The sequence below is a fragment of the Penaeus japonicus genome, unplaced genomic scaffold, assembly GCF_977035675.1.
Source record: "Penaeus japonicus unplaced genomic scaffold, GWHDUDI00000001_assembly GWHDUDI00000022, whole genome shotgun sequence".
Classification (NCBI taxonomy): Eukaryota; Metazoa; Arthropoda; class Malacostraca; order Decapoda; family Penaeidae; genus Penaeus; species Penaeus japonicus.
In genome coordinates this window covers 4,634,881-4,649,880 of record NW_028234424.1, presented here as the reverse complement: position 1 = coordinate 4,649,880, position 15,000 = coordinate 4,634,881, and the positions used below count along the sequence as shown (strand labels likewise).

The window sequence follows — 15,000 nt, the reverse complement described above, 5'->3', positions numbered from 1 at the left end:
TGCCTGTCCATCTCTCCTCTCTCCTCTCCTCGCTCTCACTCTCTCTCTCTCCTCTCCCTCTCCTCTTCTCTCTTCTCTCCTCTCTCCTCTCCCTCTCTCCTCTCCCTCTCCTCCCTCTCCCACTCACGCTCTCTCCTCTCCCTCCTCCCTCCCTCTCTCCTCTCTCCCTCTCTCCTCCTCCCTCCCCTACCTCCTTCTCCCTCTCCTTCTCCTCTCTCTCCCTCTCCCTCTCCACTCCTCCCTCTTCTTCTCCCTCCCCCTCCCCCTCCTCCTCTCCCTCTCCCTCTCCCTCTCCCTCTCCTCTCCCTCTCCCTCTCCCTCTCCCTCTCCCTCTCCCTCTCCCTCTCCCTCTCCCTCTCCCTCTCCCTCTCCCTCCCCCTCTCCCTCTCCCCCTCCCCCCCTCTCCCCCTCCCCCTCCCCCTCCCCCTCCCCTCTCCCCTCCCCCTCTCCCTCCCCCCTCCCTCCCCCTCCCCTCTCCCCCCCTCTCCCCCCTCTCCCTCTCCCTCTCCCTCCTCCCTCTCCCTCTCCCTCTCCCTCTCCCTCTCCCACACCCCACTCACGCTCTCCCACTCCCTCTCCCTCTCCCTCCCCCTCTCCCTCTCCCTCTCCCTCTCCCACACCCCACTCACGCTCTCCCCCCCCCACTCAACAGAACAAGAAAGGCAAGAAACTGGACTCGTGGCAGAACGGAGGGATGACCTCGGAGGACGAACCTTCCCTGTGCAACTCACCCCGCATGACCCGCCGTCGGATGGGCTCCTTCTCGGGTCCCGCGGGTCCCCAAGGAGACAACCCTGCCAACGACAACTCGCCAGGTGCGTAGGAGGGGTGAAAAGTAGGGAGAAACGGGGTGAAAAGTAGGGAGAAACGGTGTGAAAAGCTTTGTGTAAAGGTACGAGATGTCTGAGTGTTATGGGAATGGATAATTCACCGGATGTGTAAGGGTGTCGAAGAGTATAAAGATTTGATATGAATAGATGCTTGTTATGATAAAAAGCGCTGTTGAGCGTAATGATGATAATAAGGATTAATGATGTGAAAATGATGAGAATAGATTCTGAAAGATGTGAGCTGTGGAAAGGAATTAAAAAAAAAAAAAAATATTGGAGGCCTTTTTGTAAATTACTGTGAATAAGTTTCTTAGTTTATTTTGATTTCTTCTGTGTAGAAAGGCTATAAAAAAGATTGTTTTTCTTCATTTTACAATTAGAATAATTAAGATTTAATGGGTGCGAGATATTTCTATTAAATAAAACTTGTGTTTTTTCCTCTTCATCTTCTTCCGTTTCTTTATCACATTGTTCTTGTACATAATTTCTTCATCTTCTTTCATCTTCCTTGTTACCAACACCCTCCCAATTCACCCGCAGACGTGACGCCAAACGGCAGCTTGCGTAGGAGGCGTTCCAGAGTTCCTTCGGAAGAGGACGACCACAAACTCATGGATTACCTTCACACCTCCGGCCACGATGGATCCAGGGAAAGAAAGTCGTGGACTGGAATAGGTAAGTCCCCCCATGAAGTAGTCACACACTCCGTTTTCTATAGGTCCGGTTTAGAGTCAATTTTCGAAGGTCATTCCGAAACATGTTCCGAATTTTGCTTCGAGATTCAATGAACGTGTTTACCAATGAGTGTTCCGAATTTTTAGTCACTTAGAGGGATTTATGAATGTAGTTTTAATGTTCATTGATTTTTTATTGATAATCGAATGTCATTTTCTTTTTCTTTCATTTATATATTCATCTTTTTCTCTCATCTATATATTTCAGTCACGTCTTTTATACCGTTTTGCAGATTACCATATGCCCATTTCATCATTCAAATCTGCAGATTTATTTCTCTCCATGTCACGTCGCCGCCGCTTGTAGCCATTCACTATCCTTCAAAATCTTTCTTTAATATCCTTTTCCTCCTTGACCCAACAGAAGGCTACGGCTCCTTGGACAGGTCATTCGCTCGCCGGGCCAGAGGAGGCGGAAGGACCCGGCCGAGACTCCTTGCCTCCGAGTCCTCCGAGAGAGAGCGCCCCGCCTCACCCTCCACGTCTGACACCAAAGCAGAACCTCCTGACCATAACAGACCCAGGTAAGTTCGACAGGCTAATCACCAGAACCTCCTAACCCAAGGAAACGTGCTAAATTAATCTCGATGGAGCTCCGCGACAGGTGACTTACTTGAATCAATTTTTTTGAGTTATATCATCTTGCTAAGTTATATCCATAGGTTGTCATAATGATTACTTGATAAGTCGGTTACATTCCTCGCATTTTTAATCGATATCCGAGCTAACAATCATGTTACATAATACCTGCATCATGTATTTGTCATAAACAAGAATATATATATATTCTCGCTCGGTTTGTAAGTGACTCCATGTAAACAAACCATCACCAAAATAGATAACAGACATGATTTCGATGATTTCGAATTCCGCAGCAAAAATTGGCGCCAGAAGATCGAATTTTGGTTCAAGGAGAACGAGAAGGAGGAGGAACGGCGCTCGGGATTAAAATGGCGTCTCCATCAACACAGAAAATCTCTAGACTTAGATACATCTTCTCTCGGTAAGTCTGGTATTAATATGATTCTTTCCCCTATGCTTCTTTGCTGTATGTCCGCTTTGATTAGTGATTTTTGTTGATTGTTTTCTTATCTCTTTTGTAATTGCGTTGACATTTGTCTGAATTTGACAGCTTGTATGATCTTTACTTAACGTTGTTGAACTTTCCCTCGCTGCTAACTTTTGATAACTACCTTCTGCAAATCATCTATATATCACGAGTAGCTGTAGATCCAAAGCTCCTGTATGTTCATATGCCATGAGATTTGATTTATGATGACTATTTTCTCTTTTCATGACCTCTTCTGGCCAACTGTCCCGTTTCTTTCTCGGCCAAAGCTGAAGGTACGGTTTTCCTCCGAAAGACAAAAGCTCTCGAACAGCAGAACGAGACTAGACGACCTCTTATGAAGCCATAACGATTTGCTGTGTTTTCTGACTCTGACCCGAATGATTTACTGACGTTAAATGATGAGACAGATTTCTGAAAGGTTTTCAGTGATCTTCGACATCTTAATGTAGACGTAATGTTCCTTCTCATTTGTCACTGCCATGATAAGTCTTGTTTGATTAATGGCCTACTCTATATTAAAATTCTAATACATTTATGCAAAAAAAAGTGTTTAAGACATCACAAACGACGCAGTTACAACATGGTGAGACAACTTTACATCCGGTTATGTCCGATGATATTAAAACATTAAAATCATTAGAATATATTTCTGAAGCAACTTTCCACCAGTGTTCATATATAAGTTTCAATGTTGACTTATCCTGATTTCCTTGTTTTGACTTTTTTCATGACAATTCTTGCTTTGACTGTCCCTCTGTTGATCTTCGGACATGAATATTTCTCTTTATTTCACGCACATCAAGTTTTGCAGGAAATTTACCAAGTAAGAATGTCGCATTTTCCTCCCCTGCGTAAAAGGTATTGTAAGTGATGAAGATTTGTTTCTTCGGGTTTAATTTATGGGAAATTTCTTCCGTTTTTTCTCTCCTTTTTATTAGTATTCTTCCTAAACGTTTTTTTTTTCTTTTTTTCTTTAGTTACTTTTGGGTGCGTAAGGTTTTTCATGATTTACCGACGGGTTGTTACCCCTATTCCCGTTTTTTGTGGGTTACAATGCTGTTGTTGAAGGGATGACTTTTAAAAAATCTTGTATCTGTGACGAAAGCATTCCCAATTTGCCTTAAAACAAATCGACAATAATGTTAGCCAACGAAATATAGATGAAATGAAACACACTCGTTGAAGCATTTGAAACCCTTTTTGGCAGATGTTATTCATAGCATTGCTTCATTAATATACTTTATAACCTTTTATATTTTATAGAAAACGTGTTTTTTGAGTCGCAGATGCATGATTAAGTTATTCTCCAAACACTGTCGCACAAAATCATCTTTGTTTTGTTCTTCATGTTCTGTTACATATTCTTTATTCTGACATTCATTTACATCCTCATTCTCCCTCTATCAACACTAAGTTCATTCTGTTCTCCTTCGTATCTTCTTTATTCTTGTTGTTTCTCTACACTTCCATCTACGTTCTTCCATTATATAGTGTTAATTAACACGTTTTTACTTCACATCGTGTTCTTCCTGTTCATCTTTCACACCTTTTATATGACTGTTCTTCACTCATAGATTTCCATCCGTTCTTCCCTCGTATTTGTTCATAACGTCTATCTTTCTTTGTTCATGCTCCTTGCAATATTTGTCATTCTTTGAAGCCTTGTTCACCTTGTTCTTCTTTAACACCTAGTTTATTCCTTCCTCCCTAAGTACACCTGTTCATTCGGTCTCTCTTTAATAGCTTAATCATTCTATTTCATTTTGTACTCTAATTACTACCTAATTCATTGTGTTCCTCTGACCTCATTTGTTCTCTCCTCCTTGTACGCCTTTTTTTTTCATTTTCTCTCTCCAAGCTTTATTCATTCGACGATTCTTCACTCTCTCCTTCCTTTACACCCGCATTATTCACTTCTTTCTTCACACACCTATTCATTCACCCCTTCCTTCAAACACGTGTATATTCCGACCGTCCTTGACACTGTAATTTTCTGTCCTTCTATTTCACATTTTATTCCGGTTCTCTCGCCACACGATTTATTCTTCACGATCTTTTTGCATCCTGTTCAGCCTGTCTCGCTATCACACTTTATTTATTTTCTTCCGTTCGAATCCCACGCTTACCCCACGAAGACAGGACATAAGAACAGAAAAGAAGAGAAAACAAAAGGATATATCCTAAGGCCTTATTGATTGTTGTCTTCTAAGTTGCATGCCATTCTGTGATCTGTGCCAGTGGTTTATTTTTTTTCTTTTTCTTTAGGAATATAATTGGATTTATGGAGCACTGTTTCCATGTTGGCTTTGATGTCTTTATTTTTTTCTCTCTCACTCTCTCACTCTCTCTTTCTCTCTTTCTCTTTTTCTCTTCTCTCTTCTCTCTTCTCTCTCTCTCTCTCTCTCTCTCTCTCTCTCTCTCTCTCTCTCTCTATATATATATATATATATATATATATATATATATATATATATATATATCTCTCTCTCTCTCTCTCTCTCTCTCTCTCTCTCTATATATATATATATATATATATATATATATTTTATATATTTTTATATATATATATATATATATATATCATATATATATCTATCTTATATATCAATCTCTCTCTCTCTCTCTTCTCTCTCTCTCTCTCTCTCTCCCTCTATCTCTCTCTCTCTCTCTCTCTCTCTCTCTCTCTCTCTCTCTCTCTCTCTCTCTCTCTCTTTCTCTCTTTCTGGCTCTCTCTCTGTCTGTCTATCTTTTCTCATTGTATCTATCTGTCTCTCTCTCTGTCTCTCTTTTTCTCTTTTTCTTTCTCCCTTTCTCTCCCTCTCCCCTTTTCCTTCACCTCCCATGCTAACACATCCTGCCATGTCCCTACACGTAGACGAAGGCGCAGGAAGTGCCAGCGCCTCAGGTCCAGCCCTCGGGACTCTGCCCGAGGACCAGCCATCCGAGGACCAGAACACGAGTGCGGGTGGAGGAAGTGGAGCCGGAAGTGGATATCGGCGCGTGTACCAAGACTGGCGACCCTCAGTGGAGAAGACGGATGTGGTGGGGGCCATGGAAGCCATCGAAGGTGCGTGCGGCGGCGGAGGGCGCTGGTGTTTGTATTTAGTGCGATTCTGGAATGCGTGTTTTCGGATCGGTTTGGTTATGCTTGGGCTTGTTGAGATATTGGAATTATTGTTTTGGATAGATGTCTTTCCAGTTTTATCCTCCTCCTCCTCCTCCTCCTATCTTCCTCCTATCTTCCTCCTATCTTCCTCCTCCTCCTCCTCCCCTTCCTCATCAAACGCATCCTCATTCATCGCAGAGGCCCAATCGCCGCTGCCCAGCAAGGAGAAGGACAAGTCTCCGTGGCGGAAAAGCAACCTCAACGTCTCCAACTCGAGCGAGGCGACGCAGGAGCCGCTGCAGAACGTCTCCGGCTCTGCCCAGGCCTCAGGCTCAGGCTCGGCCGCGCCTTCCAACAACAACACAGCCGCCAGGAGAATCCGCAGACTGAGGTCGAGGTCGAACATCGAACCCGGCCAAGTCGTTCAGGCTGTTCAGGTGAGGGGGATAATGAGGACCAACGCAAACATGTAACACTAATGAAAGTAATCGTAGTTTGTTGGATTTCAGAATGATTCGCAGGTGAAGTCTTTTCTTGAAAGATTCTCTTGTGTATATTGAGTAAAGGTTGTGTGATGAGAACCGTCAAACAATGGTACTTGCCTTGGGGTATTAACAATATGCAGACTCAACCATTTGCAACCCCATCCAAAAACGAAATGTGAAAGCGAAACCAAAAACTCACCAAACACTCTGTTTCTCTCCCCGTGTCTCCTCGAAGGGCATGGACGATGACCCTCCAGACGAGTCGAGTCGGAGGTCCTCGCTGATCCAGACGTTGGGTCAAGACGACGGACCGGACACCCTCAAGCTCTATATTCGCCGGCCTTCCCAGGAGGAACAAAAGACTGCACAAGGAAAAGGTTGGTGGTGATGGCCTTTCGATGCCTTTGCTGCTTGGATTTTAAAGCTCCTCACTAAATTCTGGCTGTTATTTTTTGATTTTAGTATGAAAAAAAAAAAAAAATGGATGAAGGAGGAGAAGGTTGGTGTTCTCGATTCTTCTAGAATTCCTTTTCCTTTTTCATCTTCTTCTCCACCCTCTTAACTGTCCCATTTGCCCCCCCTCCTCAGAGAGCAGCGGTCTCGAGGACGAAGGCACTTTCATGGTCGAGGACTCCCCTCGACGTGGATCGGCTCCTGCTGCCTCCACCCTCGACGAGTCCCCCTCCAGTAGGTCGGAACAGCTGATCCAGAAGTACCGACACTCAGTTGACGTATCAGCTGATATTCTCCGCTCGATCGAAGAGGTGGGTGTACGGCGTTGTTTTAATTAAGGAAGGGAGGTTATTATTCATTCTTTTTTTTTATTTACTTGTTTATTTATTTATTTATTTTGTATGTGTATGGAGGATGTTTTGTTTCCTAACTGTAGAATTGTATGGGGATTTTTAAGATTAAGTAATGAGTGTAAGAATTCGTTTCGGAAATTATTGATTTGATAGAATATTTATATAGATAAAGATACGAGTCGTGCAAAGTGAAGTACAACATGAATTCCTAATCTGATGTCCTCGCAGGCCGAGTCGTCCCCCGAGCGAGGCAACGAATCAGGACGGCGCGAGAAGCGGATCTACCAGCGCACCATGACGCCCTCCAGCCTCCGCTCGGCTCTCCAGCAGCGCCTGAAGGATAATCTTCAGTCGGCTCACCTGGTGGGCACCATACGCTCTCTGGGTGACGATGCAATGGAGAAACCAGGAGAAGAGGAAGATGAGGAGGACGAGAAGAAAGAAAAGGAGGAGGAAGAGGAAGAGGAGGAGGAGGAGGAAGAGTCTCGAGGCGAGGACCAGAAGTTGCTCCCGCCGTCCATTCCAAAGCACCTCCGAAGGCCTTCCCGCGACGAGAACAAGCTCGACAAGATTGACATCGACTCAGAGAACATCGAGACGCCACCGGTGACTAGGAGAGCCTTCAGCATGCGTAGCTTCCGGTCGCCGTCGGACTCGCGCTGGCTCAGTTCGAAGCAGGAGGAGAGTGAGGACTTTGACAGCCGAAGAGCTGGTCGAAGGTTCCGCAGTCTGACAAGCGAGGACCGGCGGGCCTTGGTAGGGGAGAAGAAAGGTGCAGGAGACGGGGAATCGGGGCGACACCGCACGAGGACTGGGGTCGACAGCTCAGAGAACGAAGGCGCGGGCAGCGAGATCGAGGAGCGCGGATCGGCCAGGAGAACGCAGCGCTTCAAACGATTGGCTGATCTGGCCAAGGACGGAGACAGTGAGACAGAGCAGATGTTGGCCAAGCAGAAAGAGCGATCGACGTCGATAGATGACGACGGCCTCGGCGACGGCCACTTCGAGCGCTTCTCCTCCGTTCGGAAAACGCTGCGGCACAAGAAGATGCAAGACCGACCCGATTCCAGAATCAGCGAAGATAACATGGAGGCTGAGGCTCGGCGAGAGGGGGAGGGGTCAAGGTCGGGGTCCACGGGGAGGAAGTCACACTCAGCCTCCCCAGAGCGCCACCCGCCACAGGAAGAGGAAGCAAGCGTGGAGAAGATCCATACCAAAGTCCAGCAAGCCGAGGCGTCGGAGGTGCCTCAAGAGAGTTATGAGGACAAGGACTCGCGCCTCAAACGGTGGCAGCGGATCAAGGAAACGAAGACAGATGACGACCCATCGCGAGGGAAATCCCGGGATACAGATTCTTGGAAGGACAAAATAACTCGCCGCTTCCGCTCAAATGTGGACAAATACGACGTCCAGCGAGCTATGGAGGAGAGGGGTAGGGGCACCAAGGGCGACCTCAAGCCACCGGCGTCTGAACGGTTACATCGGAAGAACCAAGACAGCGTGGCCAAGGGCTTAGAAACGCGAGGATCGTTTAGAGTCACCAGCAGTGCCAGCGAATCTTCACGAAGGGACAGACGGGACCGCACACGCAGCGCCATCGACCCGAGTCAAGTCCGCCAAGCGCTAGACAAAGAGAAGGAGAAGGAGAAGAAACGGTCCGTGTTTGGCGACTCCTCCCGAGGCGTGAGCAGGCTGTTCTCCAAGCTGGACGCGAAGGAGCCGACGGGACTGAGGCGAGGCGAGACGCGGACGAGGTCGCTCATGGACCCACACTCCAAGGCCAGACTGCGTGGCCACACCACCAAGGAGGTCGACGAGGGCTTCGAAGACACAGGAAGTATCAAGTCAGAAACCACGAGTCAAGGAGCCTCATCCACGGGCGACGTGCCAGATGCAAACATTGAGAAGGTGCCAACGACGCCCTCGTCAGTGAGGAGAAACCGCAACGGGCTGCGCATCGACAGTCTCCGCGGGCAGCAGGATAGCAGCCTCGGAGCCTCCAAAAGGGCAGAGAACTCAGGATCACGAAGTAGTCTACGATCTTCTCGGTCGTCCTTAACCTCGGCTGCATCTGTAAATACGGTACGACCAGCCAGGCCGCCATCCAAGTCTCCGAGTACGACCAGCATGATCAGCAACAAGTCAGACTCGAGCAGCAGGAAGGGCAAGATGACTGACTACACTTCAGCCCTCAAGAGCCTCACCTTTAAGAGCCTTCGCATGGGTCGCGGAGGCGCAGACGACTACGAAGGCACGCAGAGCTCGCCCTGCAGCCCCAAGGGCGAGAACGCCCAGCCCAACTTCCCTGACGACCGAACTCGCTCCTCGGGATCGCTACACAGCTCAGGTGGCGCCACGCCCACGCGCTCGCTCTCCCGGGCTGACTCCACGCGCTCGACGGGGTCCCTCAGCAAGCAGTCAAGCGAGGGCTCCTTAAGGCGGGGAACGGCAAGCGTCACCAAGGCTGCCACGCCCTCCGCCCATAGCAACACCAGAGTAAAGCGACCGCTGGCGCCTGCGCAAGTGCGCTCTCTCACCTCCGCCGAGTCACGCCACAGGAACATCAGCGGATCCAACACCTCTCTGCGCAGATCGCCAGGCTCGACGCCCACGTCCTCCGTCAAGGTCAAGAGGGGCGACTCGGGCAGCTCGAAGGAGAACCTCTCCCGCTCGAACTCCGGCAACAGCCGCGTCGGGGGAACCTCTCGCACGACAGCGCGCTCTTCCACTGCCTCAGGCTCCAAGCCCCTCGCCGAGCGCTCTGCCAGCTTCCGCTCTTCGCCGCCGAAGCCCGAGGGAACGCAGAGCCTCCGGAGGCCCGCCGGGACGTCCGCGAGCAAAGGGGCGCCAGCGAGGAAGGGCGGTAACCTCCCTGCCTTCATGCGGCCGACGACGTCCTCCTCGTCGAAGGTGAGCGCCGGAGACGCCCCCGCGCCCGTCAAGAAGGTCAAGGTCGTGTCGCGCAACCTGTCACTGTCGTCGCCGCGAACGATGGTCAAGTGAGGGGTCGCGCTTCCGCCCCATTAGTCCGTTTAGCTTGATAGTTTCCATCGTTCTTGCGAGCACCTGTGGCCCATGCCCGACATTTTCGTACACGTACCCCACGCGCGCGCGCGCGCACACACACACACACACACACACACACACACACACACACACACACACACACACACACACACACACACACACACACACACACACACGCACACGCACACGCACACACTCACTCACTCACTTGTGTTTATATTTGTATTCATGAATAGATATACTTGAATGTGTGTGTGTGTGTGTGTGTGTGTGTGTGTGTGTGTGTGTGTGTGTGTGTGTGTGTGTGTGTGTGTGTGTGTTTGCGTTTGCGCATGCAAATTAATCCGTGCGAACTCTGGTATGAATGTCTGTTATAGACAAGGTGTTAGGTGTCGTAACCTTCTCTGTGTTCGTCCCTTGCTCTGTAGTGCCATGGACCTGTGAACCCTTGTGCCATGTTCGTCTTAGAGAGAAACAAGTGTTGGGCTACAATAAGTTGTGACCGTTGTAAACCAGATGCAGTTTTGGCGCTAACTGACCGCTGCATCCTCTTTGCCTTGTTCGTGAAAAAGTATTTGGACAATATTCTAGCCCACAGTTGTTTTATATCTTCTTTTCTTTTATAGGTAGATATTAGACACGTAGAATATTTGCTAGATATTTCCTGGTAATTAAGGCTCCAAAACGGGTGGTCGGCGCTGACGATTGCGCATGATAGATCGTCTTTTGTTTGCCATGCGTTCGAGTTCTATTTTTGTCTTTTTTTTCAGTCCTTTGATTCGAGATCTGATTTCAATTAGATACCAAAACGCTATAATTTCTGCTAACAAAATGTAACCAATATGTTTTTTTTGTTTTTTTTTAATCAGTTGTGCGTATTTGTGAATTACCCCGAGTGTCAAAGTTACATTCTTTGATAAGTATACATATGAAGTAACTAGTGATCGTATTCAAAAGCAACACACAGAACATTCAAAGTGCAAATGCTATTTTATATATAGATATATCTAAACAAAAGTGAATTCACATTAACAATGTAGCTAATATTAAGTTATAAGTTGTAAAGCGTGGCTTGTACAGTCGCGCATTTTCGTCTGTGATTATTTTCCCCGTGAGGCGCGAGGCGTGTGTGGTCTCCCAACACTGGTTCAGACGTACTTAATATATATTGTAAAAAAAAGTAGAAAACACATGACATAGATCTTGATATTTACAGAGATTTAGAGTTGAGACTTCACCCCGAACATGTGTATAGAAGGACAATGTTTTAGTGAACTGGTCTCAATATTTTTTGCATTCGTAAAATAACACAAAATCGAGACCGCTAATGTGACGGATACTGAGACCAGCAGCATTAATGTCACGGGCTTTGTTCTTTTGCACCAAATGATGGACATAACAATGGGTTGTGTGATGTTTTACGAGTGCTATGCCTTGTCCAAATTAATGTATAGTATAATGTTAATTTATTGGATTAACGGCTTGCTTTTTAGTTCCCGCCTTTACTACCATGAGATAACTACTGCACTGTAACTATTGGAAGCCAAGTTATTCTTAGGCGCTGTAGTAACTTGGTCAAAACATGCTAGCACATCTATGTAGAAATATACATTTTACATATATATATATATATATATATATATATATATATATATATATATACACACATACGCGTATATATGCATATATGTATATATTTATATATATACATATATATAAAGCATTTATGTTTTTAAATGATTAAGCCATAGATCTTCTTAGTGGAATAAGTTTATATTTGTGATTTATCTGATTTAACATTAGCTAACTTTTAATAATACACGATTTTGTAAATATAAAACCTGTATCAGGAATCATGTTTAGAGATTGGTTGTCTAAGAATGTGTATGTGGCTGTGCCAAGATATAGATATATAGAGAGATTATTGAATAGGAACAAATTATTTTAAATGTGGAAGGCTAAGATACAATTTATCTTTAATGATGATAATGATGTTTCTTTTACATTCACACACACACAGAGATACACACACACACACACACACACACACACACACACACACACACACACACACACACACACACACACACACACACACACACACACACACACACACATCATGTTTCTTCTCATTATAAAAGGTGCTTCCGATTATATATATTTCAACACTCGAAGAGGCCAGGCATGTCCATATGCAAAGATGACATGCTTAAATAAAAGATAAAGGTTGTAACATATATATGATATATATATATATATATATATATATATATATATATATATATATATATATATATATATATATACATATATAAAGATTAAAAAAGAGGGTTACATAACCACTTATCTGTTGTGAAGAAAACTCGTGAACACTTATCTTTTCCTTTATGTCACATCTCTTTTATAATTTTTCATTGTCCTCATTTATTCCTTTTTTTATATATCATCTGTAGTTACTCCATACTCTTGTGCCTCCCTGTTTATCGTCCTCCTTTCCTGTGCCCCGAATGCTCTTTTAATTAATTCCCGTATTTCTGCTCAAAATCGTAAAGCAACGAAGTTACACCTTTTAGTCGAAAAGATTGGCATTAAGAACTTTTTAGGCAGCACAGAGCACCCCCCCCCCCTTTTGCAAAGTAGAATCAGTACCCTTATTTTCACAACGCAATCAGCTGATGTGGGTCATTATTTTATACCCCGTCATCTCACCTCATTTTATTTTATTTTTTTATTTTTTCTCTTTGTTAACTTTTTTCAAGGTGTGGAATTTTCGACTTGTAGAATTTTTCGTCTTGTATAAGTTATTATGGATATATAGTTTGTTTTTTTCTCTCTCTCTCACTTACTTTTATGATCAAAGTTCTTCTCTTATAGTTGTGACTTAGAACTGATTGTTGTCACTGTGACTATGAAATCAAAGCCATTTTTGTAAAGATATTTTTTATCCGTATATAGGATTGACGCTTTTGTTTCTTGTCTTTTTTTTTACTTCATTCTTTTTCATACTTAAGAATCCTTTATAGTCAGACTTAACACATGTATGTATTTATTTTGCTAAACACTAATCTTATTTATTTTTAAGTGATTAACTTTTTGACTTTTTAATATATCGAAAATTATGATAACTGTATAAAAATTTTAGAACATAATAAATATTACTATGAAATATATCTTAGTTTCATTCTTAACCCATCACACTTTCAAAGAACATGTAAATCAGTTGCAAATATTTCAAAAGAAAATATATAAACCAGTCTATATAAAGAATCCATTCCCTGTTGAAAAAAATAAGAAAAGAGGTTAAAAATATTATAGAATAACTATTGTGTAAATACTAAGAAAAATCCACACACAGCAACATTAAAGTAACTACCGAGTGGAACATGATATAATCAGTATACTTATCAATATATTGCATCGAGGTAACATCAGAATACTAGTGTCCTGTGTAGTAGAAAATAAAGATTTAACAAATAATTAAGAAATTATTAACAAGTGGAAATAATTATACAGATTTCATGACCGTAACTGATTGATACCCATTGTCCAAATTTGAAATCCTGGCCATTTCGAGATTCCACTTAAAGCTATGTGTGTGCTCGTTGGTATGTAGAAAATTAGCATCTTTCTCCGATACTGAAAACACTGAACAATCTCATTCTAGTCAGATACTGATTCCTGATAAAGGATATATAACGTAACGATCACCCAATCAAAACAAAAATAGAAATGACATATCACCGATGGATAACACTATACCAACCATCACTTAATAACACTAATCTGACCACCGTTGTGTTATGGGCAATGAGCTAAAGATAAACAGACTCTTTGGGACTGCAAAAATGAAGGAAATGCGAATTTTGATAGCTGAAGAACCATTCATTTTGACCATTATAAGATCTTAACAAGCTGATAGAGGTGTCTCAGAGCATACTTTCCATATGCTAAATACAATCACCAAATAAGGCGTTTTCTGCAGCAATTGATGAGTAAGATTTAGATTTTGAAAGATGGAACATGATTCAAATAAATGCAATCGTGTTTTTCATTAAGTCATGAAACTAAATATCTGATCTAGTTATTGGTAAAAGCATATGGTCTTCAAATGAAAAAAGGGCGTTTGTCATGAAATATCTAACATTAAACGCCGTGGCTTTCGGGAGATTTAGCGAGTGTACGCAAACCCTCACAAGATTAGTTGCAAAAGTGATGATACTGACAATTATAATAACGATTACGTAATTGACATCAACGATTTACATATGATGAATTTTATAGTTTGCCTTTTATTCAATATTCACAGAAAACGGAACATTTTTTATGTTAATTTTAGGGTAAACTACGACATTTTATTAGAATGTGATTAATTGCAAATCTACATATGATTACATTTTCCTGTTAATTCCTCGATTTTTTTTGTGTGTAAGATATGCATATATCGAGTTCTACATGAGCGTCTGTTAAGTATAACGTGTCACTTTGAATATCTTTCTTTACTTATAAGAGGAATGAAGATAACAAAACTTACGGAAATGCCTGTAGTCTGATACGAAAGTCATCGAAAGAATATTTTTGATAGCATTGTTATCGTGTTATCATTGCTGTTATCATTATCATCATCATCATTATCATTATAATTAACATCATTACTTATTATCATCCTTATTAGTAGTATCTTTATTATTATAATTTTATCAATATCACTATCATTATCATTATCATTACTATTTTCATTATTATCATTATCACTATTTTCATTACTGTCTTTATCATTATTATTCTCATTATTATTACTATCATTATTATAATTATCGCTATCACTATTGTTAACACTATCATTATCATTATTATTATATTTGTTATCGTTATTATTATTATCATTATTATCGTCATTATTATTATCATTATCATCATTGCCATTACTATCATTATTACCA

General features: G+C 43.1%; 1 protein-coding gene across 2 annotated transcripts in view; it reads left to right on the top strand.

Moving 5' to 3' along the window:
• Positions 1-12,169, top strand: part of LOC122256223 (uncharacterized) — a 163,622-nt gene extending 151,453 nt beyond the window's left edge. For both annotated transcript variants that reach the window (XM_086549341.1, XM_086549342.1), the window contains exons 20-28: positions 653-815; positions 1,371-1,505; positions 1,929-2,088; positions 2,440-2,567; positions 5,512-5,703; positions 5,941-6,179; positions 6,463-6,604; positions 6,816-6,991; positions 7,262-12,169. In XM_086549341.1, coding sequence (XP_086405467.1) covers positions 653-815; positions 1,371-1,505; positions 1,929-2,088; positions 2,440-2,567; positions 5,512-5,703; positions 5,941-6,179; positions 6,463-6,604; positions 6,816-6,991; positions 7,262-10,036 — 4,110 coding nt within the window. In that variant the 3' untranslated portion in view covers positions 10,037-12,169. The remainder of the gene's footprint in view (positions 1-652; positions 816-1,370; positions 1,506-1,928; positions 2,089-2,439; positions 2,568-5,511; positions 5,704-5,940; positions 6,180-6,462; positions 6,605-6,815; positions 6,992-7,261) is intronic.
• The last annotated feature ends 2,831 nt before the right edge of the window (positions 12,170-15,000 follow it).